We start from the raw sequence: 25,335 nt of genomic DNA, 5'->3' as shown, positions 1-25,335 counted from the left end.
GGCCCAGTCTGATGATCTGGAAAATAAAGTAACGAGAAAGTGTTGGTTTCTAATATATGTAATTTCTTTATGCTTGTGGGTAAACAGTATTTCTTGTTGTTTCTTTGTTGGTGTTGATGTGGAGATTGTCTGGTTAGCCTACTATGGGATATGCAACATACCATTGTCCTTTTTTAGGGGTCTCTTTCAAATCTATGATACTATATCTCTCTGTGTGTGAATCATATATACCTATCTATCTATGGCTGGATGGCTCTTTGTCAGGAGGGCTTTGATTATGTTTTCTTGCCCTGGTGAAGGGAATTGGACTGGATGGCTTTAAGTATTTTCTGATGGTCATAGGGGTTCTCTGTGGGAAGTTTTCCCCAGTTCAGCATGCTCTTTGATTGTAGGCGAACTATAAATCCCAGTAACTACAACTCCCAAATGTCAAGATCTATTTCCCCCAAACTCCATCTGTGTTCATATTTGGGCCTATGGAATATTCGTGCCAAGTTTGGTCCAGATCCATCATTGTTGGAGTCCAGTGCTCTCTGGATGTAGGGGAACTACGACTCCCAAACTCAAGGTCAATTACCACCAAACCCTTGTAGTGTTTTCTGTTTGTCGTGGGAGTCCTGTGTGCCAAGTTTGGTTCAATTCCATCATTGGTGGAGTTCAGAATGCTCTTTGATTGTAGGTGAACTATAAATCCCAGCAACTACAACTCCCAAATGACAAAATCATTTTTTGAGTGAAGGACATACATTGGGTTGTTAGGTGTCTTGTGTCCAAATTTGATGTCAATTTGTCCAGTGGTTTTTGAGTTCTGTTAATGACACGACCAAAAAAAATAAATAAATCCCACAAACGAACATTACATTTTTATTTATATAGATATATAAAAACATAGGGAAGGGTTAACACTGCTATGGTGTTTGCTTTGTTGTCTGTACCCTTGTTCAGAAGATTTCACCTTTCTATCCGTGTGATTATTAGATTTGGGGGGAAATTGGCTTGTTGTGGAAACAAGGATTGGTGAGAAAGTTTCAGTGGAGACCCCCTTTCCCCAGGATAACTCTTCCAGGAGTGAATTTCCCTTCCTAAGGGCAGATTTCTCTCACTTCCTGTTGTATCACTTCATTCTTATCTATGAGTTGTTTGTAAGTCGGATGTTTGTAACCCAGGGATTTTTATTTTTTATTTTTTTGGTGTCAGGAGCAACTTGAGAAACTGCAAGTCCCTTCTGGTGTGAGATAATTGGCCCAGGGGATGCCCGGATGTTTTGATGTTTTACTATCCTTGTGGGAGGCATCTTTCATGTCGCTGCATGGGGAGCTAGAGCTGACAGAGGGAGCTCATCTGCGCTCTCCCCCAATTCGAATCTCCTCCAACCTGTTGGTCTTCAGTCCTGCCCGCACAAGGTTTTAACCCATTGAGCCAACTCAGGGACTGTCTGTGTATGAGTCCACCACACTGTGATAGAATCCAGTTCAAAGCAAATCATCCAGATTTTATATGATGGTGTCAATGGGGCCCTAACTGCCATATCATCCAGTTTCAGAATGTAGATGAACTGTATTGAAGTGGGTTGCTGTATGGCCATGTTCCAGAATGCTTCTGGAACATGGCCATGATGTCCGGAAAACTCGCAGCAACTCACAGCAGTGATTCCAGTCAGGAAAGCCTTCAACATCACAATGTATTGAAGTGGATTACACTATGTAAAAAAATGAAAAGAAATGCTGTTCCTGGTTTGAAAGTGTTATTTCCCATTTAATTATGCTGTGCTTTTTTTTTTTTTTAAAGTTGTTCTACTCCAGAAACTTTGTTTTTGTGGCTGTCACAAACTATGTTGAATTGGTTGCAACTCTATGAGATATTCATTGAAAAACTAGAGCAAAATGTGCGGCAGGATGTCCCACAAAAACAAAAATTTTGCAGTGAAAGAAACTTTTCCTGTGTTTTTATGATAGAAGCAGTAAGAAAATGACATTTATAACTCAGGAACAAACATTACATTACATGGTGTTCTATGAGTCCATATAATCCATGTCGAAGAAGATAATATGGATTTTATATGGCAGTGTCAACAGGGCCTAATGTTGGATCTACACTGCCATGTAATGTAGTTTCAGAATGCAGATGAACTGCATTGAATTGGATTATATGAGTCCACACTGCTGTATAATCCAGTTCAATATAGACAATATGGATTTTATATGGCAGTGGATGGGACCTAGAGCTGGATCGACACTGTTTTAGTTTCAGAATGCAGATGAACTGCATTGAATTGGATTATATGAGTCCACACTGCTGTATAATCCAGTTCAATATAGACAATATGGATTTTATATGGCAGTGGATGGGACCTAGAGCTGGATTGACACTGTTTTAGTTTCAGAATGCAGATGAACTGCATTGAATTGGATTATATGAGTCCACACTGCTGTATAATCCAGTTCAATATAGACAATATGGATTTTATATGGCAGTGGATGGGACCTAGAGCTGGATCGACACTGTTTTAGTTTCAGAATGCAGATGAACTGCATTGAAGTCGATGACATAAAGCGGCACTGTCATATAATCTAGTTCAAATCAACTAATCTGGATTGTATATAATCCAATTCAGAGCCAATTTATATGGCAGTGGATGTGACTTAGAGCTGGATCTACACTGCCATATCATCCAATTTCAGATTGCAGATGAACTGCATTGAAGTCAATGACACGAGTCAGCACTGTCATATGATCTAGTTCAAATCAAATAATCTGGATGGTATATAATCCAATTCAGAGCCAATTTATATGGCAGTGGATGGGGCCTATGGCTGGATCTGCACTGCCATATCATTCAATTTCAGAATGAATATGAACTGCATTGAAGTCAATGACACGAGTCTGCACTGTCATATAATCTAGTTCAAATCAAATAATATGGATTGTATATAATCCAATTCAGAGCCAATTTATATGGCAGTGGATGGGACCTAGGGCTGGATCTACACTGCCATATCATCCAATTTCAGAATGCAGATGAACTGCATTGAAGTCAATGACACGAGTCGGCACTGTCATATGATCTAGTTTAAATCAAATAATCTGGATTGTATATAATCCAATTCAGAGCCAATTTATATGGCAGTGGATGGGGCCTAAGGCTGGATCTACACTGCCATATCATCCAGTTTCAGAATGCAGATGAACTGCATTGAAGTCGATGACATGAGTCGGCACTGTCATATAATCTAGTTCAAATCAAATAATCTGGATTGTATATAATCCAATTCAGAGCCAATTTATATGGCAGTGGATGGGGCCTAAGGCTGGATCTACACTGCCATATCATCCAATTTCAGAATGCAGATGAACTGCATTGAAGTCAATGACATGAGTTGACACTGTCATAAACTAGTTCAAATCAAATAATCTGGATTTTACATAATCAAATTCAGAGCAGATAATTTGGATTTTATATGTCTCTCTCCTGCAGGGCTCGGCCTTCCACAGCTCCCGGAGGCAGAAGTATGGCTCGGTATTCAAGACGCACCTGCTGGGGAAGCCGGTCATCCGGGTCAGCGGGGCGGAGAACGTGCGCAAGATCCTGCTAGGAGAACACAGCCTGGTCAGCGCCCAGTGGCCACTCAGCACCCGTATCCTGCTGGGCTCCCATACCCTCCTCAGTGCCCATGCAGATGCCCACCGGCAACGCAGGAAGGTCAGAAGGCTGGGCCTCTGTCTGTGTGTGTCTTTTGTGTCTGCTGCCTAAGAGAAGAGAGGCCTCCGGGACTCCCTGCCCAGGGAGACCACACTGGCCCCCTCTCTGCTTTCCTTCTGCAGGCTTTTCCAAGAAGAAAGCTCTCAAGGGCCAGCTAATTTCACTGTGGCTCCTGACCCCCCCCCTTTTTTTGGAAAAATGATACCATAACCTTTTGGGAAACAGAAATCTCTATAACCTTTTGGAAAATGGCATTCATTACCAGTTGGGAAAATCAGGAATCTCTCTGAGAAGTTAAAAACTCACTTGAGTCAGCCTTCTCCTTAGTGGTAAACATCCACTACTATTTATGCAAGGCAATTAGGTTTCTCAACAGTTAGACTGATATACCTAGATATCTCTTTGAACCGTTAGGGACAAAGATATGCCAATGTACAAAAAACACACATATATAGCACAGTTTCAGAATTGTTCTTTCAGTTGCCCCAAAACATCTACTTTGCCTTAAAACATCTTGGTTTAAATCATGCTCTCAAGAGGCAAAATAAGTAGACTTCTTTAAAAAGTAACATAGTTAGTTTACTCACAAACTTCATGTATTCAGCTTACAGGTACATTGCTTATTAGTCCAGTTACAGATAGGATTTGAAGTAGTTTCTCTGTGTAGCTAACACAGGGCATCTTTCTAATAATCAATACTCAGGCAATCCCTCGTTGTCCGAGTAGAATTGTCTTCCAAGATCTGGCAGTGGGTCCGTAGGTGACTGTGGAGCCCTATTCTTGATCTGCATGTTCTCCTGCAGTGAGGGCATTGGTTTCCAGGTGGAAGGCGACCCTCTGTCCTGACTCTCTCCTTCCTTTTCCACCCCAGATCCTGTCCAGGGTCTTCAGCCGTGCTGCCTTGGAGACCTACCTGCCGGCCATCCAGAAGGTGGTGAGCCAGGAGCTACGTGTCTGGTGCCGGGAGAGGGGTCCAGTGGTGGTCTACTCCTCAGCCAAGGCCATGACCTTCCGTATCGCGGCCCGCATCCTGTTGGGCCTCCGTCTGGATGAGAAGCAGTTCAAGGAACTCTCCAGCACCTTTGAGCAGCTAGTGGAGAACCTCTTCTCTTTGCCCCTCAATGTCCCCTTCAGCGGCCTACGTAAGGTAGGGCTGCTGTCAGGTGCATTGTCCTATCCACACTAGCCATTGAATGAGGGCAGGATCTACATTGTCCTATATTTCAAGATCTGATCCCAGATTGGGATGTTGTGTAGTTTCCGGGCTGTATGGTCGTGTTCTAGCAGCATTTTCTCCTAATGTTTTGCCTGCATCTGTGGTTGGCATTTTCAGAGGATCCTGTAAAGATGCTAGCCACAGATGCAGGCAAAACATCAGAAGGGAATGCTGCTAGAACACAGTCATACAACCACCCAGTGATTTTTGGCCGTGAAAGCCTTTGCCAATACATTGATCTCACATTGTCTTCTTATCCCAGATTATCTGGCAGTGTAGATTTGTATAATCCAGTTCAAGGCAGATAATCTGGGATCCGATCCTGGAATGTATGGCAGTGTGGATCCAGCTGCAGTTTCAAAGCAGTATTTAAGAAAGTTGCTTGATTGTGTTGATGACTTTATGGAAATCCTGGAACCAATTGGAGACCAAGGTGGGGATTACATACACCACAAAGCACTGATGTTGTTTTCTCCTACTTTCGTATGTGTTCTTCGTCTGGCTGCTGGGCAGTGGCTTCAGTGATTTAAACCATTCTACACTGCCATATAAAATCTAGATTATCTGCTTTGAACTGGATTAAATGGGAGTGTAGACTCATGCAATCCACTTCAAAGCAAATAATGTCAGAAGTGCTTTGATTGTATTTTTCTGCATGGCAGGAGGTTGGGTTAATCACCTTTGATGGGGGTAGTGGTGTTCTCTTCCAGTTATATGATTCTATGTTGTGAGCTGCTTCGTGACTCAATCAAGAGATAAAAGCAGGACAAAAATAAATATAATGATGATGATACTATAATTCATTTAAGCCACAACAAGTCAGCCTTGCTCTGATGGTTTGGCAAACCAGTGGGCAGATCCATTCAGATTCACGGTTTCCTTTGAGCAAGAATAGATTGGCTTCGAAAAGTTGGTGCACTCCTACTTGGAGAAATATGGTAATAAATAATCATCATCATCATCATCATCATCATCATCATCATCTATGTTTATGCCCCGCCACCATCTCCCCAAAGGGGACTCCGGGCAGTTTACATGAGGCCAAGCCCTGTAGTGCAATTACAATAACATAAAAACAACATAACACAAAAGCATGAAATGAACATCGCAATAGGATAAGTAAAGCATAAAAATATAATAATAATTTTTTAAAAAGCAAAATAATACAGAGAAAAATCAGACACAATCACAGTGAGCAGGCCACATGTACAGATAATAATAAAATGCAGGATGAGACAGACATAAAAACAGGTATATTTGTAAGGGAGACTTACTTACTTACTTACTTAGGTGATCCCTCGTTGGCTGAGTAGGATAGTCTTCTAGGATCAGTGTTCTGGTGGGTCTGTAAGTGACTGTGGAGCCCTATTCTTGATCTGCGTCTTCTCCCACAGTGAGGGCATTGGTTTCCAGGTGGAAGGTGGTCTCGGTCGGGGTTGGCTTGATGCGCCTTCCTCTTGGCACATTTCTCTCTTTCACCCTCCATTCGTTCCTCTTCAAATTCTACAGCACTGCTGGTCACAGCTGACCTCCAGCTGGAGCACTCAAGGGCCAGGGCTTCCCAGTTCTCAGTGTCTATGCCAGAGTTCTTAAGGTTGACTTTGAGTCCATCTTTAAATCTCTTTTCCTGTCCTCCAACATTCCCTTTTTTATTGTTGAGTTCAGAGTAGAGCAACTGCTTTGGGAGACAGTGGTCGGGCATCCGGACATCGTGGCCAGTCCAGCGGAATTGATAGCGGAGGACCATCGCTTCAGTGCTGGTGGTCTTTGCTTCTTCCAGCATGCTGACATTTGTTTGCCTGTCTTCCTAAGAGATTTGCAGCATTTTCTGGAGGCAGCGCTGGGAGAAACTCATGAGTGACAGAGTAGTGGAGACAGGCTGGAAGCTACACTACAGAAAGGGAAAGTTAATCAAGGCAGCTCCCAAGGCACTAGTCCTACATGTTCTCTCTCTCTGGCCTCTGATACCAGATTATCTGCTTATCCCAGATTATCTGACACTTCAAAGTAGTTACTCTGGGATCAGATCCTGGGATATAAAACAGTGTAGAAGGGGCCTCTCTCTCAGCTTTCCCTGAACGTCCCTGTCCATCTTCCCTGCAGGGAATAAAGGCCCGGGACCTTTTGCATAACTACATGGAGAAAGCGATCCTGGAGAAACTGCAGCGGAAGGATCCCGAAGCCCACAGCGATGCCCTTGACTTCATCATCCATGGTGCCAAGGAGAGTGGGAAGGAATGTACTATGCAGGAGCTGAAGGTAAGAGAGTCTAGAAGGGGGAAAGCAGGTCTTCTACCCTCTCCTACAAGAAATAGGAGACCCTGCCATTGTGAGGCTTAGATCCTGTGCCTGTAAAGAAGGATAAATGCATAGGTGTCTCTGGCCATGTGCAGAGGGCATTCCTTTATGTAATTATGGCAGAGATTCTTAGGTTTTCCTTTTCTTCAAAGTTCTTTAAAGTGCATTTTGGAGGAGCCTGTGTGGTGTCATAGTTTTGAGTCCAAAGGGCCAGAGTTCAAATTCCCCCTAAGCCATGGAAACTCAGTTGGCAGGTCACACTCTCTCAGCTTCAGAGGAAAGCAATGGCAAACTCCTCTGAATACGTTTGGCCAAGACAACCCTTCTGCAGAGTTGCCATATGTTGGAAACTTGAAAACATATGACAACCGTGCATTGTGGTGGAATAATAATAATAATAATAATAATAATAATAATAATAATAATCTTTATTTATAACACACCACCCTCTCCCCAAAGGGGACTTGGGGTGGCTGATATGAGGCCAAGCCCGAAGTAATACAACATAATTAGACACAAAATAGCAAAGAAATACATTATAACAAAATATATAAAATAACAAATAAAATAAAATAGGCAATATAAAATGGCATAGTAAAATCAAACACAATAGGTGGGCCAGATGTATGAGATAAAATGTTAAGGTTAAAACCCTGGGTGAGATAGGAATGAAAAATACATTTATGAGAAAGGTGGAATAATTCTCTCTTGGATTCCCCATATATTAGATTTCACAATAGCCTTCCTGTGGCATTGACTAAACCCAGGCTTTACTAGACTCAATCAGAAAATGGGTTTTTCTTAATTTATAGGATGCTTTTCCTTTAAGGAGGGAATGTAACTTTTGGGCAAGCAAAGTTCTGTTCATTTTCGAGAAGAAAAACACAACCACCTTCCTAGGCAAAGGTACTTGAATACTAATAGACGGGGAAAGTAATTTGCCTTCCTCTTGCATGTAGCTGCATGTAGGCAACATTAAAAGCAATTCACCTACTACCATTGAGTCTCACATTCATAAAGAGTTTCAGGGTCTCTGTGAAACTGTTCTGATCTGTGGGCACATGAAACAGACTCCTGTGTTCATCCTGGGAATAATCCAATGTTGTCTGTTGAAATATTTGCAGCCGACAAGTCTGGTGTTTGAAGATTTGCTCATATTTCTAAGTAGTAACTCCTTTGAAAAGCAGTGGTGTTTGAGCTAAACAAAGCTGATGGAAAACCCAACCTAGAGACTTCAGTAGGTTGACAGCTTTAAACATGATGAAAGTGAAAAGGTTCAAAGTAGGCCTGTTACACTATGTAACAAAATTTGAAAAAAAATCTGTTCTTGATTTGAAAGTGTTATTTCCTGTTTCATTGTGAGAGACTTACTTGGAAAGTAGTTATATTCCAGAAACTTCGTTTTTGTGGCTGCCACAAACTGTTGAATTGGTTGAGTTTCTATTAGATATTCATTGAAGAACTAGAGCAAAATGTGCTGCAGGATGTCCCACAAAAAACAAAGTTTTGGCAGTTGAACAAACTTTTCCCATGTTTGTATGATCAAATGAATTAAGAAATGACATTTATAACCCAGGAACAAAAATAATGTTACATAGTGTTATTCATTCTGTACTAAGTCTCTCCTCTACAAATCAGAATAAGGTACAGGCTGGATAAGTGTACTTTTATTTATATGCCACACTAAAAATAGGGTGGTGGGGGTGGAAGCAAGGCAGTTCAATACTAGGCATAATCCCAACCACATTTGAGGAAATTGTCACTTGAAATTAATGTTACTCCTTGCAAGTTTTTATTTTTTTACTCTGACTCTTAGGCACAAACCACATCAATGAGAAACGATTTGAAAGCAAAGAATGAAATGGGTAATAATGCCATTGAGTCAACCACTGTTGCTTTGACACTTGAAATGTGTTGGAACAGTCAGAAGTAAACGTTTCCAGGGTCCAGATGATAAACAGAACCACATGGGCTGATTGATGGGTTTTCATATAATATATGCAGCTACCTAAACCAAGGAGAGTGGGAAAAAATGTTGAATATGAACATTTTTTGGGCTCCTTCAACACTGTCATATGATCCAAATTATAAAAGTAGATAAACTGTTGTGGTGCAGTGGGTTAAACTGCTGAGTTGCTGAACCTGCTGACTGGAAGATTGGTGATTTGAATCCATGGGATGGGGTGAGCTCCCACTGTTAGCCCCAGCTTCTGCCAACCTAGCAGTTTGACAACACGCAAATGTGAGTAGATAAATAGGTACTGCTTCTGTGGGAAGGTAACAGCGCTCTATATAATTATTATTATTATTATTATTTTTATTTATTTATTTATACCCCACTCCATCTCCCCCAGGGGGACTCGGGGCAGTTTACATGAGGCCATGCCCATCAGTACAATAACACAATATTACAAAAACATAACAAAACCAGAAAATGAAATACATAAAATGCAAAAACCAATATAATTGACAACACTATAAAATCAAACATTAAAACACAAAGGAATTTCTATGCAGTCATGCCAACCAAATGACTTAGCAGGTGTCTACAGACATCACAGGCTCTTCAGCACAGAAGCACCCCCCCCCCCCCCCAGAACTGGAGATGAGCACCACTCCCCAGAGCCGGAAGGGTAAGCATTTACCTTTATTTATGTTTGGTTGTTTCTAAGCATTGAGTGTTGGCCTTTGTGTATGCTGGAATTTGCCCTGAGTCCCCTCAGGGAAATAGGGCAGAAAAATAAATAAAGTGTTATTATTTGATATATAACAATACTAATACACAGCAAACAAGATCCTTATGCTGGCTTTTGTATTTGATCACATGTCGGACACTTCCCATGTGTCTTGGACTGTGTGATGTATTGGTGAATAATGCGCGGAAATCCGAGTAGGGGGCCTTTTGCAGCTGACAGATGGTAATTTTGTCAATGCTGATTGTTTTTAAGTGCAAACCAAGTTCTTTAGGCACTGCACCCAGTGTGCCAATACCACTGGGACCACCTTTCTGGCTTGTGCCAGAGCCTTTGCAGTTTGATCTTCAAATCCTCATACTTTGTAAGCTTTTCTGTTATTTTTGTTGTTGTTGAATTGAATTATATGAGTCTACACTGCCATATAATCCACTTCAAAGCAGATAACCTGGATTTTACATTGTAGTGCACAAGGGGCCTTGGGGAATAAAATAATAGTGTTGTTTATGTGAATTGGCTATGTTGATAGTCTTTCTCAAACACGTGCTTTCCTCATGTGTCAGATTACAACTCCAGTCGTCTCCAACCAGCATAGCCAGCATTATATAAGGCAGGCCTGCACAACCTGTGACCCTTCAGGTGTTTTGGACTTCAGCTTCCAGAATGATTTCCATCGGACAAGCTGGCTATGGCTTCTGTGAGTTGGAGTCTGAAACACCTGCAAAGCCACGGGTCCCAGGTTGAGGAAGGCTGATATAAAGATATACAATACACTGCTTTGTGTATGACTTTACTATTTAAGTTTACTATAGAAAGCTATTTTTCCTTTTACACCAAACCTGGAATTTTAAGGGAACTGTCCGTGGTGCTGAAACTCATCTCAAAACAGATTCACTGCCATGAAAGTCTCCTTTAAGCTGTCAATAAATGCTGGAATCGATTCCCCAGCCACCAACCTCAGTCACCATTAGCTAAAAGTTACACTTCCTTTTTGTTTCCTCTTTCTCTGTATTTACATAACTTAACACTCATTGGAATAGATAGAATATCTTTCTATCATTGGTGGCAGAATCTAAAGTTTGCCTGAAGGTGTATGCTTGATCTTATTATATTTCCTTACACGCTGTTAGATATTTTTGCTTTGAAGAGTTCTCTTTGCTTTGTTTGAGGATATCTTCATATGATGCATAGAATAATTAACACTTACTTTGGCCTAAAATGTAGATATGTTGTTCTGTACCTTCCTGTTTTTTGTGAGTATGGTAACCCTAAGGCAAATATATCATGAGCTTTCTTGGTAGGATTGTGGGAAGAAATGTCATTCTAATCTCTGCTTTAAAGATGTATTTTAAAATGTCAATCATCTTTGGGATAATTTGCTGCTTGTTTGTCTGCTGCCAGTATTTGAGAATTCTGTTTTGCTGCTCCTTTTATCTTTTTATTTATCTTTTTATTTATTATTATTTATTTTATTTTATTTTATTTGTTTATTTTATCTTTTATTTTAATTTTATTTTTATATCTTTTAAAAGTTTTTTTTTATTTTTGTCTTTACTCATTGTGTGAAGTGATTATATTTTAACACCTTAATGTTGTTTTTGTATGGTTTCATTGTGTTGTTTTATTGGGTGTTGTAAACTGTCTTGGAAGGGTAATTATAAAATTATTATTAAACGTGAATGAATGAATGTGTCTTAGCACCCAAATTGCTTGTGGCTATTGAAACATTCTGAGCTCTGCGTGTGCTTTGGAAAATATACTCCTTTTAAATAAACTAGATGATGAGATTAGGAAGCCAGTGTAATTACGCATGGAGTACATAGACTTTATGGCACCCCTTAATATCAAAGCAGGGCCTTCATGTTTTGTTGTTTTGGCCTGGCTCTTAAACTTGCTTGGAGAGAAATGTGTGCTATAGCAAAGGCAGCTCTCCTGGATTAAACATTGATATAAAATGAAAAGAAGTCATTCTATGGTAAAGTTGGATTGGAAAAATGCCTTGATTCATCTCAGTTTGACTCTGGGCTGACAACTGTGGATCCAGCTGTTCTCGTTGTAGCATAGTTTCAAGGCAACGGTGTAGTAATGGGGAGATCGTGAACCATATTCTCGTACTTGTGGAACACTGGTGGTCCATAGACCACAGGTTGGGAACCACTACTTTTGGGTAGCAAGCTCTAATAGGAATTAGAAGCTTATCGAGGCAGGGTGGACACCACGATCACACCTCCGCCCTTGGATATAGCGTGGAACAAAGGCTGACCCTAAGTGACCGATGTACTTGGTAAAAATATAGCTGCCACCACCTCAGAAATGCCGGCCTGAGGAACCAAAAGGGTGTGATTATATAATAAGTAAAAGAATGTTTGAGCACTTGAACTTCAATGGCTGACTGGAGACTAAAAGATGTGTTGAGAGAATGACTTTTGTGGGAAACGAATGGACTGAGGCGAACACCAGTTAACAGTAAACTAATAAAGAGTTTATTTTAACTTGAGAATAACAACAACTCGATGGAATGAGTGGTACAAAATCTTGATGCAGTTGCAGTAACTTGGTTGCTTAAACACAAACAGTTCTCCTGACAGAATAGCTTAATCAGCTGTGAGTCTCTTTAACCAACTGTTCTATTATTAGACACAGTTATACACAGCACAGACCTCAGTCTGCCTCTCACACAGGGTTATAAGGTATCTTTGAGACCTCTCTTAGGCTCAATAAGACACAGCTCTCCTTTACTAGTCTCTCTCTAAACTAGCAAAGCTCTAGCCCAATGTCTTCTCCTTATTCCCTAACCTAGAGACTAGCTAAAAGCCCTTTCCTTTCTGTCAGTTCCCTGCTCTCCAAAATCTGCATCCTACTCTGTCTCAAACTCAGATTCTTCTCCCTGTCAGATAAGACAGCTCCTTTCCCTCCATTCAGCTGACTCCACCCCTCATTGTTACACCCAATCAGGAGTCAGCCTGACTCCTCCTCCTTCTCTGCTCAACAACCAGGAGGCCAAACACTGCCAAGCAGGCTTCGGCCTAGCCAGCTAAAAAGGTAGTTTTATTACACAAGCCTACACATAAGAGAGCAGAAACCTTATATGAGCTGTTCTGTCACGCGCTGGGCCTGTAATAGCTGTACTTTTCTATAGGATGTATACTTTAAGCCCAGCGGGAAGCCAGGGGTGCCTCAAAGAGAGGTTCTCAGGGATTTTTCTGAAGTGATGGTCTTTAGAGTCTTTAATGATACAACAAAGTCTTTATTATAGAACAAACAACAAATCTTCAATGGTTCAAGCAACACTTCAAGGCTTTCTTAGTCTAGTCCTCAATGGACTGGTAACTGACTTTAATTAACTGTACTTTCTCTGTAGGAAAAACCCTTTTTAACCTCTCCCAGGCTGTTTACTATCTATGCTTCCTCGGTGTGGGTCCTACTACCGATTCCAAATGCATCTGGGTATCGAGTAGACCTACCAGCTGAGGCTTGAAGATATTTCAGCTGGAATTCTGTGGATCTGTAGTGCTGTCCTCCCTCAGAGAATTCTTTGAAAACTTCAGGGCTGTTTTTCCTCTGATTGCTGTGAGGCTGTGAGCTCTCAGCCAGAGCCTTGGGACCTTTTCCCTGGAATTTCTGTTTCTGTTTCCCCGGATGTTCCTTTCCCCTGGATTCTCCTTTTCCCTGGATGCTTTTTTCCCTGGATGCTCTTGAGAAAAGAAGCTTTTCTACGGGATGACCTGGTCTACGTCCTATAGTCTAGCTTCCTTGTGTGAGACTGACCAAAAATGGCTCCTTTCCCTCCCAGAGCCCTGAACAAGGGGTGGAACCAAAGCTTAATTATGATGGGCAGGAGGCCTGCCCTATAACTGCAAACAGATAACAGAAAAAAAAAATAAAGTTGGAGCTCCTGGTACAGCTGTACCAGCACATGAGCCATATAGTTCTGATCAGCACAACTGAATAATGGGCTCACGTGAATTTTTTTTTCAAATCATTCCTCATCCCCTTTAGATTACACTATGTAACATGATGTTTGTTCCTGAATTATAAATGTCATTTCCTAATTGGTTCTATCATTTTAAAAATGGGAAAAGTTTATTAAACGGCAAAACTTTGTTTTTGTGGGATATCATGCAGCACATTTTGCTAGAACTTTTCAATGATTATGTCATAGAGTCTGAACCAATTCAATATAGTTTGTGGCAGCCACAAAAATGAAGTTTTTGGAGCAGAACAACTACATTCAAAGTAAGTACTGCACAAGTAAATAGGAACGAACATTTTCAAATCAGAAACAAATTTTTTTTCAAATTTTGTTAATATAGTGTTATGAGTCCCTGGTGGTGCAGGTTAAACTGCTGAGCTGCTGAACTTGCTGACTGAAAGGTTGGTGGTTCAGATCTGGGGAGCAGGGTGAGCCTCGGCTGTTAGTCCCAGCTTCTGCCAACCTAGCAATTCAGAAAAACATGCAAATGTGAGTAGATCAATAGGTACTGCTTCAGCAGGAAGGGGACAATACTCCATGCTGTCTTGCCAGCCACATGACCTTGGAGGCATCTAGGGACAACTCTGGCTTACAAATGGAGATGAGCACTATCCCCCAGAGTCAGAAACGACTAGACTCAATGTCAAGGAGAAACCTTTACCTTTAGTGTTATGAGATAATGTTATTTTTGTTCCCCTTTCTGGTGAAAACTCTCCTACTGTTCTATCTGAACTTAAATCTCAGTGGGTAGGCTTGGGAGTAGACCTCCCATCTGATACAGTCTTTGTGTGCCATGAAAATGTCTATTCTGATCCACACTCCTTTGGTGTTGGTTTATCTTGCAGGAGTCTGCAATTGAACTGATATTCGCCGCATTTTTCACCACTGCCAGTGCAAGCACTTCCATGATCCTCCTCCTGCTGCAACACCCTTTGGTCGTGGAAAAGATCCAGCAGGAGCTGGCGTCCCATGACCTCACCAAGCAATGTCATTGCTTCACAGCTGAGGAGTCTCCAGCAAATTCCAAGTCTGGCCAAAAGAACCTGCATGGCCATGAAAAAGGAAACAAAGATTGGGACTCCAAGCTTCCCCTTCATCACAGACTGGAAGGAGAAAAATGCAAAGAGACAGAAGGGGAAGATCACTCCTTTTCTGCTGCTACAGAACCTCAGAAAACCACACATGGGACTACAAATTGCCTTCATTCAGCACCCAGGCAAGAGGAAGTCAGTCAGCTATATGGCAACCTGGAAGGGCCTGAGTGCTATTGCCAACCCTACTTGACCTTGGAGAAGTTGAGTCGTCTACGCTACCTGGACTGTGTCATCAAGGAGGTCCTGCGCTTGCTGCCCCCAGTGTCTGGAGGCTATCGGACAGCCCTACAAACCTTTGAGCTGGATGTGAGTTGATCTATTTGGGTCTCATGGTGGACAAGGGTAGAATCTATGTGGTTGGGTTGAGACAAATTTCCAAAGCTTAGTCTGATCAATTTTATGGATTCCATGGAGAGTATGTGCATGTGATCTAGAGGTTTTCCTGGTTTAGGGAAGAGTAGAACCTGAAGGAAGGAGTGCTGAGCTCATGCAAGATCAATTTTTTAAAAATACAAATATTTATCAACTGCTTTGATTGGATAATTTGAAATCTCCATCCATATTACAATACTCTAAACTAACATGGTAATTAAAGCCCAACATTGATTTTGTCCATAAAATAGGTGGCTGCTTGGATTATATATAGGCTTGTAAAAACTAATGTGATTTCAACATATCTATATAAATAAAAATGTAATGTTAGTTTGTGGGATTAACATAACTCAAAAACTACTGGGCGAATTGCCACCAAATTTGGCCACAAGACACCTACTCACCCAAGGAGTGACCATCACTCAAAAAATTGATTTTGTCATTTGGGAGTTGTAGTTGCTGGGGTTTATAGTTTGCTTACAATCAAAAAGTATTCTGAACTCCACCAACGATGGAATCGAACCAAACTTGGCACACAGGACTCGCATGACCAACATCAAACACTGGAAGGGTTTGGTGGGCATTGACCTTGAGTTTGGGAGTTGTAGTTCACCTACACCCAGAGAGCACTGTGGACTCAAACAATGATGGATCTGGACCAAACTTGGCACTGTTACTCAATATGCCCAAATATGAACACAGATGGAGTTTGGGGAAAATAGACCTTGACATTTGGAAGTTGTAGTTACTGGGATTTATAGTTCACCTACAATCAAAGAGCGTTCTGAACCCCACTAACAATAGAACTGGGGCAAACTTCCCACACAGAAGCCCCATAAAGGCCATCCAGTCCAACTACCTTCACCAGGGCAAGAAAACATAGTCAAAGGCCTCCTGACAAAGAGCCATCCAGCCATAGATATAGATATATATATATATGATTCACACACACACACAGATATAGTATCATAGATTTGAAAGGGACCCCTAAAGAAGGGCAATGATATGTTGCATGTTCCAGAGTAGGCAAACCAGATAATCGCCACAACAACACTGACAAAGGAAGAAGAAATACTGTTTATCCAACAAGCATCAAGAAATTACATATATTAGAAATCAATACTTACTCATTACTTTATTTCCCAGATCAGCTGACTGGGCCACAGCAATGCATGGCAGGGGACGCTAGTATCTATATAGATAAAAATGTAATGTTCGTTTGTGGGATTAGCATAACTCAAGAACCACTGGACGAACTGACACCAAATTTGGACACAATATACCTATCAGGCCAGCAAGCGACCATCACTCATAAAAACACTGAAAAACACAGTGGAGGAGACTTAAAGAGTCAAAAAATAAAAGAAATGCATTACAATGCATGCACAAAACCACATATATACACATATACACAAATATATGCACATGCATATACACACATATACACACACAAAACATATATATACAGACTGGGCCATAGCAACACGTGGCAGGGGACGGCTAGTCAGAAATAAAATGTATGTTTTGGTCTAGCTCTTTAACCTGCTTGGAGATGAATGTGTGCCAAATTAAATGTAACTCTTCTGGATGAAATGCACATAGAAAATGAAATGAAAAGTGATTCCATGGTAGTGTTTGGGTAGGGGAAGCATCTTTTTCAACCTAGCTTGGTTCTGGCATGCAGGAAAATCCTCATTCTCCTATGAGGGGAAAAAATCAGAATTAGTTATCAGAATTAATACTGATCTGCATAGAAAGACTGTGGAGGAGATCTCAAGAGCATGTGGCACCATCAGAAGATACTTCACTAAAGAATCCCCAAGGCGCTTGTGAGAGGCAGGTCAGGAAGTTTGTGTGGTTTTTTAAATTTTTATGTGTCAAAAAGAATGGGTTATGGATATGTTAACACTAATGCTGTGCACTAGGAAAATATTAGACAGATCAATGAACAGGAGTGCTCACTAGTAGATGATTATTGAGGGTTTGTATTGTCGAAGGCTTTCATGGCCGGAATCACTGGGTTGTTGTAGGTTTTTTCGGGTTATATGGCCATGTTCTAGAGCCATTTTCTCCTGATGTTTCACCTGCATCTTTTGCAAGCATCCTCAGAGGTAGGCGGAAAGGTAACGGCACTCCATGCAGTCATGCCGACCATATGACCTTGGAGGTGTTTATGGATAAAGCTGGCTCTTTGGCTAAGAAATAGAGATGAGCACCACCCCCAGAGTTGGACTTGACTAGACATAATTTCAGGGGAAACATTTTCCTTTACCTTTTTATCACACTTTGTTCCATTTTAAACACCCCCACCTCTTGGTGTTGTGCATCTCAGTGGGTTAAACCCTTGTGCCGGCAGGACTGAAGACCGACTGGTCACAGGTTCGAATCTGGGGAGAGCGCAGACGTATTCCCTCTATCAGCTCCAGCTTCTCATGCGGGGACATGAGAGAAGCGTCCCACAAGGATGATAAAACATCAAAACATCTGGGCATCCCCTGGGCAACGTCCTTGCAGATGGCCGATTCTCTCAAACCAGAAGTGACTTGCAGTTTCTCAAGTCGCTCCTGACATGACAAAAAAAGGAAGAAGATAGGGATTGCAGTTTATGAGATCTTTTGCCTAGTAGGAATTTCAGTATAATGTTGCAGGAGGAGGGGAAGATTTTGTTGCTGTGGTTGTTAATCAGTTGGGAGCCAGAAATCCTCTCTAACCGAGTACAGCTTGTGTGGAGATCTACCAGTTGATATATGTCTAATGTTTGTTTGTCCTTGCTCTAAAGTACTTTTTGTGTAGCTATGGTTATTGGAATGACAGAATAGTACATTGTTGACTTCATTATAAAAGGTAAATAAAGGTAAAGGTTTTCCCCTGACATTAAGTCCAGTTGTGTCCGACTCTGGGGGTTGGTGCTCATCTCCGTTTCTAGGCTGAAGAGCCGGCATTGTCCGTAAACGCCTCCAAGGTCATGTGGCCGGTATAACTGCATGGAGTGCTGTTACCCTCCTACCAGAGGAGTACCTATTGATATACTAGGACACGGAACAACGGCTTCAAACTACAAGAAAGGAGTTTCCATCTGAACATGAGGAAGAACTTCCTGACTGTGAGAGCCATTCAGTAGTGGAACTCTCTGCCCTGGAGTGTGGTGGAGGCTCCTTCTTTGGAAGCTTTTCAACAGGGGTGCTTTGAATGCAATATTCCTGCTTCTTGGCAGGGGGTTGGACTGGATGGCCCATGAGGTCTCTTCCAACTCTATGATTCTATGATTCTACTCATATTTGTATGTTTTCGAACTGCTAGGTTGGCAGAAGCGGGTTAACCTGGGGCTAACAGCGGGAGCTCATACCACCACCCAGATGCGAACCTGCGACCTTTTGGTCAGCAAGTTCAGCAGCTCAGCACTTTAGCCCACTGCGCCACCAGAGGCTCCTGACTTCATTATATATTCCCTGAAACTGTCATTCTCCCATAACCAAAGCTCTGAAATTTCTACATCATCCATTATCATTATTTAGAAACGTCTTTCAGAAAGACCAGTTTGGTTTCCCCCTTGCAAAGAAATCGCATTTGTTCTAGAAAATCCAGAATTTTTTTGTTTCCTCCTTGCTTTCATTTAGCAGGTTGTCCTCTGCAGGCTGCTGTCTCTGGTGCTGATTCTGTATTGTTTCTCTTCTTTCTCTTTCTTCTAGGGCTATCAGATCCCCAAGGGTTGGAGCGTGATGTACAGTATCCGGGATACACATGAGACTGCCAACATTTACCAGAGTCCCCCAGACACCTTTGATCCAGAGAGATTTGGGGTGTCGCAAGAGGAGCGCGAGGAGCACAAAGGAGGAGGCGCCCTCCGCTTTCACTACATTCCCTTTGGTGGCGGAGTCCGACACTGCATTGGCAAAGAATTGGCCCAGGCTATCCTCAAAATGCTTGCTATCGAACTGGTCAACACCGCTCGCTGGGAATTGGCCACAGCTCATTTCCCTAAGATGCAAACAGTGCCGATCGTACATCCCGTGGATGGCCTGCAGCTGCATTTTCATCCTTTGAAACCGGGAAGAAAAAGCAAGCCAAACACTTGAGATGCACCAATATCTCCACCACAACTTCTAGCTTAGGATCATAATAGATCTGGGGCAAAATACCAATTCCTTTCCAGCTGTAGCTTTTCCGCCTGCACAAAACCCTTCCTTCCTAACAATCGGTTCGGGAAATATGCAAGTGGAGAAAGAGAGTGACGTCTCTATCCTTGATCCGTAATGCTCTGTCAGTCTGTTAGCATCCATTTTTGTTCAGAAATATGCATCCACAGTAATAACATCCTCTATGGTTCGTAGTTGCACTTTCTTGTGGGTGTATGTGGCTGTGTATGTGATGTTACTGGTTAGGAGAAGAGATGTTACAAAGGTGAATGTCTCGGAAGGAACAACGACAAGAGGGAGAAACTCAGTATCTATAGGTCAAATGCAGGTAGAGTAGGAATTCTGCCAATATGCAGATTTTTGAGAGTGGTCTTTAAGTTATAGATATAACTGATGAAGATACTCAGAGGTTCTCACAACTATGGACAAGACTGTTCCTGCATCACAAGGCAAGAGTCATTGGAAGGAGCATTGATAGACCAGTTGCGGACCGAATGGATGATCTACGAGGGTTGAATGAAAAGTAATGCCTCCACCTTCGTTACTTGGGTTTGGATGGGAATATTTTAATAAATCAAATGCAGAAATAATCCTTAGAATGTGCTCTTTAACTACCACTATTCACTTTTTGACATAATCACCAGACAATTGGATACATTTCTGCCAACAATGAACAAATTTTCTGAAGCCATCATGGAAGAAGTCGACACTCTGTCTCCGCAACCCATCCTGCACAGATCTTCCAATAGCCAAGCAAAGCAATAATGTGACTCACACGTTTTTGTGAAATGTTGATTATGCTTGAAATTTCTCTCTGAGTGATACGACAATTGTCCTTTTTTAAATCATGTCAGGAGCGACTTGAGAAACTGCAAGTCGCTTCTGGTGTGAGAGAATTAAGTCTAGGCATGTCTGACTCTGGGGATTAGTGCTCATCTCCATTTCTTAGCCAAAGAGCCGGCATTGTCCATAGACACCTTCAAGGTCATGTGGCCAGCATTACTGCATGGAGCACCATTACCTTCCCCGCCGGAGCAGTACCTATTGATCTACTCACATTTGCATGTTTTCGAACTGCTAAGTTGACAGAAGCTGGGGCTGGACTTTGCCCAGGGGACGCTTGGATGTTTTTGATGTTTTTACCATCCTTGTGGGAGGCTTCTCCCATGTCCCCACATGAGGAGCTGGAGCTGATAGAGGGAACTCATCCACGCTCTCCCCGGATTCGAACCTGCAACCTGTCGGTATTCAGTCCTGCCAGCACAGGGGTTTAACCCACTGCGCCACCAGGGGGTCCTCGACAATTGTCCTGAATCAATCTGTCATCCTTTTGCTTGTGGATCTCAGTGGTTGCTTTCACAGGATGCCCAACTCTTTGTTTGTCAAGCAAGTCAGATATTCCCACCTCAACATCTTTAAACTTACTCGCCCAACGATGCACAGTACTCACATCAACACAATCATCATAAACAGCTTGCATTCTCTGATGAATCTCCTTTGGGGTGACACCTTCTGCTGTCAAGAATTCAATGACTACACATTGCTTAAGTCACATTGACTGACTGTGCAGGGTTCCATACTTTTCACTTTAACAACACAACTGTTCAATGCTAAGGCTTCCCGCCAAAATGGAACTGTAGAGGAACTGCTGCATACCATTACTGTCATCTGTTGAGGAGTTACGAAGGTAGAGGCACTACTTTTCATTCAACCCTCGTAAAAATACAAGAGGAGCTGTAAGAGAAGAGAATTATGCCCATCTTTAGATGAGGACAACCGAAAAGGAGCATGGCATACAGATCGGAAATGGACATGGACTCAAGAGTTTACTTTGGCCTAAAGCTCCATCTATATAACATCTGAAAGATCAGCGTGTGGATTGAAGAACCTTGCCAGTAATAAAGTAAATTCATGAACATATCCTGACGAATCTTAATGAAACCCATTTTCAGTGCTGGTATTCTATAAAACTATTATAAAGCTATTGTCCTCCCAACCCTACTATACACCTACGAGATGTGGACTGTCTACAGACATAACATGCAACTCCAGGAACGATTCCATCAGTGCTGCCTCCGAAAAATCTTGTAAATCTCTTGGGAATACAAGCAGACAAATGTCAGCGTGCTGGAAGAAGCAAAGACCACCAGCATTGAAGCGATGGTCTTCCGCCACCAACTCCGCTGGACTGGCCATGTTGTCCACCGTCTCCCAAAGCAATTGCTCTACTCTGAACTCAAGAATGGAAAATGGAACATTGGAGGACAGGAAATGAGATTTAAAGATAAGCTCAAAGCCAACCTTAACAACTCTGGCATAGACACTGAGAACTGGGAAGCTCTGGCCCTTGAGCGCTTCAGTTGGAGGTCAGCTGTGACCAGCAGTGCTGAGGAATTTGAAGAGGCACGAATGGAGGGCGAAAGAGAGAAACGTGCCAAGGGAAGGCACATCAAGCCAACCCCGACCAGGACCACCTTCCATCTGGAAACCGATGCCCTCACTGTGGAAGAAGATGCAGATCAAGAATAGGGCTTCACAGTCACCTACGGACCCACCACCATGACCTTGGAGGACCATCATCCTCGGACTACGAGGGATCATCTAAGTCAAAGTCTATAAAAGTATCTTATTGAAAGACTGGAAGATGTTCTCCTACATTGTCACAATTCCCTCGCCAATGGCTTTGTTGAGCGTGGCTGATGGGATTTGTATGACGAAACATCTAGAGCAGTGTGTTGTCGAAAGCTTTCATGGCCAGAATCACTGGGTTGCTGTGAGTTTTCCAGGCTGTATGGCCATGGTCGAGAAGCATTCTCTCTTGACATTTCACCCACATCTATGGCAGACATGCTCAGAGGTTGTGAGGTCTGTTGGAAACTAGGCAAGTGAAAACTAGGCAAGTTATTGCAAAAGTGGAGAAGTAGGCAGATAATCTCTCTAATCTGGATCATATGGACTATTTTCTTAGAAACAAACAAGTATGCTTTAGTGGCCAAGGATGGACAGCTTTCCTTTCTGCCGTGACTAACAACTTCGTAGTAGGAAACACTCTGTCAGCAAGCTGCAAATTAAAGCTGCTAGTAGTTTTTCCCATTCTCTGGATGTCCAAGGAATGGGCATATAGGATTATCTGAGGGCAAGAAAGTCTGGTTATGTGTTTAGTAACTCAGGAAAGTGGCATTTTTAAGAAGAGCAATGCAAGGGGTATTTCTATTGTTGTCTGCTCAGTTAGTGTGGCATCCCAGCATCTCAGAGATAGTTTTGACTTTTGTGCAATTCTTTCTGAGATGGTGAATCCATTCCTGGACTGTATCATTCAGCCTTTCCTAGTTGTATATACCCTCAAAATGTTTTGGTCAGCTGTTATCCTCAAACAAGCGAGCCAGAAACTATGCTGGCTACACATTGTAGGGTTGTAGGCCTATCTAGAGCAGCGTTTCTCAACCTGGGGGTCGCAAGGCAGTTTCAGAGGGGTCACCAAAGACCACCAGAAAACATACATATCTGATGATCTTAGGAACCCCTTTGGCAGAGAAGGCTGAAGATCTCTCCGTCTGTCTTCTCTCCTTTTTTTGGAAACAGTCAGTGAATCCTCCCACTAAAATACCTCCTCTACTGTGATTGGTTGGCCTTTCAGCCAAGGGGAGGGCTGTTTCTGAGAGGCCAAGTGGGGGAGGGAAGAGCAGGCATGCTCAGCACATGGCAGCATGTGCAGGAGAGGAAGAACATGTGAGGCTGGAGGGAGGTTCACACCAGCATGTTCCTTCAAGACATGGGGGTTCTGTGTGGGAAGTTTGTCCCAATTCCATTGTTGGTGGGGTTCAGATTGTAGATGAACTATAAATCCCAATAACTACAACTCCCAAATGTCAAGGTCTGTTTTCCCCAAATTTCACCAGTGTTTACATTTGGGCATATAGAGTATTCGTGCCAAGTTTGGTCCAGTTCTATCATTGTTTGAGTCCACAGTGCTCTTTGGATGTAGGTGAACTACAATTCCAAAACTTAAAGTCAATGCCCATCAAACCCTTCCAGTATTTTCTGTTGGTCATAGGAGTCCTGTATGCCAAGTTTGGTTCAATTCCATCATTGGTGGAGTTCAGAATGATCTTCAAATGTAGATGAACTACACATCCCAGGAACTACAACTCCCAAATGTCAAGGTCTATTTTCCCCAAATTTCACCAGTGTTCCCATTTGGGCATATTGAGTATTCGTGCCAAGTTTGGTCCAGTTATATCATTGTTTGAGTCCACAGTACTCTATGGATGTAGGTGAACTACAACTCCAAAACTCAAAGTCAATGCCCATCAAACCCTTCCAGTATTTTCTGTTGGTCATAGGAGTCCTGTGTGGCAAGTTTGGTTCAATTCCATCATTGGAGGAGTTCAGAATGCTCTTCGAATGTAGATGAACTACACATCCCAGCAACTACAACTCCCAAATGACAAAATCAATCCTCCCCAACTCCACCAGTATTCAAATTTAGGTGTATTGGGTATTTGTGCCAAATTTAGTGCAGTGAATGAAAATACATCCTGCATCTCAGATATTTACATTACGATTCATATCAGTAGCAAAATAACTTTTATGAAGTAGCAACAAAAATAATTTTGTGGTTGGGGGTCATCACAACATGAGGAATTGTATTAAGGGGTTGCGGCATTAGGAAGGTTGAGAAACACTGATCTAGAGTGTGTGAGTTCAAGGAAAGCTTCCTTAGACTGTGGTACTTCAAAGATACCCTTGCAATTTTGGTCCATTTTTAGGATTATCCACTTAATCTCATCATTGTTAGCCTAGATCCATCAGGTATTGTGTAGTGGTGTTGTATGTTTTAAATGTATTGTGATGACCACCATGCTGCTATGGTCAATGATGTAGTAATACAGTATATGTCCAACAAAATGCTGCTGTAGAGAACTGAACTCTGGATGAAATTCTGTACAAGATTTCAGCAAGTTCAAGAACTTCCAGGAATAAATGTTGCCAGATAGCAGTCCTGTCTTGTCTTTATATTTGTATAATGTTCACCAGATGTATAAATGTTCTCTTGCCTATGGAGATATTCCACTGTGGATACAGCTGATGGTGGTTGGAGTCAGAGCTAAAAATAGATGGAGTTTGTAGCATTGGAGGATCACTTCGCCCCTCAGCACACACACACACAAACATACATGAAAGGAGGCAGCAAGTTTCTCACTCCAGAATGGTTAAACACTTAGAAAATCACTCTCTTTTTATACTTAGAATAATGGTATCACAAAAGTATCATTTGGAGGATCCATTTAAGTAAACATAATAAGGTAAAGGTAAAAGTCTCCTCTTGACATTAAGTTTAGTCGAGTCCGACTCTGGGGGTTGGTGGTCATCTCCATTTCTATGCTGAAGAGCCAGCGTTGTCCGTAGACACCTCCAAGGTCATGTGGACAGCATGACTGTATGGAGCACTGTTACCTTCCCACGGAAGCAGTACCTATTGATCTACTCACAATTGCATGTTTTCAAACTGCTAGGTTGGTAGAAGCTGGAGCTAACAATGGGAGCTCACCCCCATCCTGTGGATTCGAACCTCCAGCCTTCCAGTCAGCAAGTTCTGCAGCTTAGTGGTTTAACCCGCTGCACCACCGTGGCCCCTAGTGAACATAATCTATATAAATAAAAATGTAATATTCGTTTGTGGGATTAACATAACTCAAAAACGACTGGACGAATCGACACCAAATTTGGACACAATACACCTATCTGGCCAATGAATGACCATCACTCATAAAAACACTGAAAAACACAGAAGAAGACACTTAAAAAGCCAAAAAAATATTATAACTCATGTGCAAAACCACATATATATAC

General features: G+C 42.1%; 1 protein-coding gene across 2 annotated transcripts in view; it reads left to right on the top strand.

Moving 5' to 3' along the window:
* CYP26C1 (cytochrome P450 family 26 subfamily C member 1) overlaps positions 1-24,481 on the top strand; it is a 30,481-nt gene extending 6,000 nt beyond the window's left edge. For both annotated transcript variants that reach the window (XM_067465739.1, XM_067465740.1), the window contains exons 3-7: positions 3,476-3,700; positions 4,572-4,847; positions 7,020-7,175; positions 14,726-15,280; positions 19,036-24,481. In XM_067465739.1, coding sequence (XP_067321840.1) covers positions 3,476-3,700; positions 4,572-4,847; positions 7,020-7,175; positions 14,726-15,280; positions 19,036-19,422 — 1,599 coding nt within the window. In that variant the 3' untranslated portion in view covers positions 19,423-24,481. The remainder of the gene's footprint in view (positions 1-3,475; positions 3,701-4,571; positions 4,848-7,019; positions 7,176-14,725; positions 15,281-19,035) is intronic.
* Positions 24,482-25,335: the final 854 nt, after the last annotated feature.

This window comes from Anolis sagrei, chromosome 3 (genome assembly GCF_037176765.1).
Source record: "Anolis sagrei isolate rAnoSag1 chromosome 3, rAnoSag1.mat, whole genome shotgun sequence".
Taxonomy (NCBI): domain Eukaryota; kingdom Metazoa; phylum Chordata; class Lepidosauria; order Squamata; family Dactyloidae; genus Anolis; species Anolis sagrei.
The sequence above is the reverse complement of the archived record's forward strand: the minus strand, read 5'-3'. Positions and strand labels throughout refer to the sequence as shown.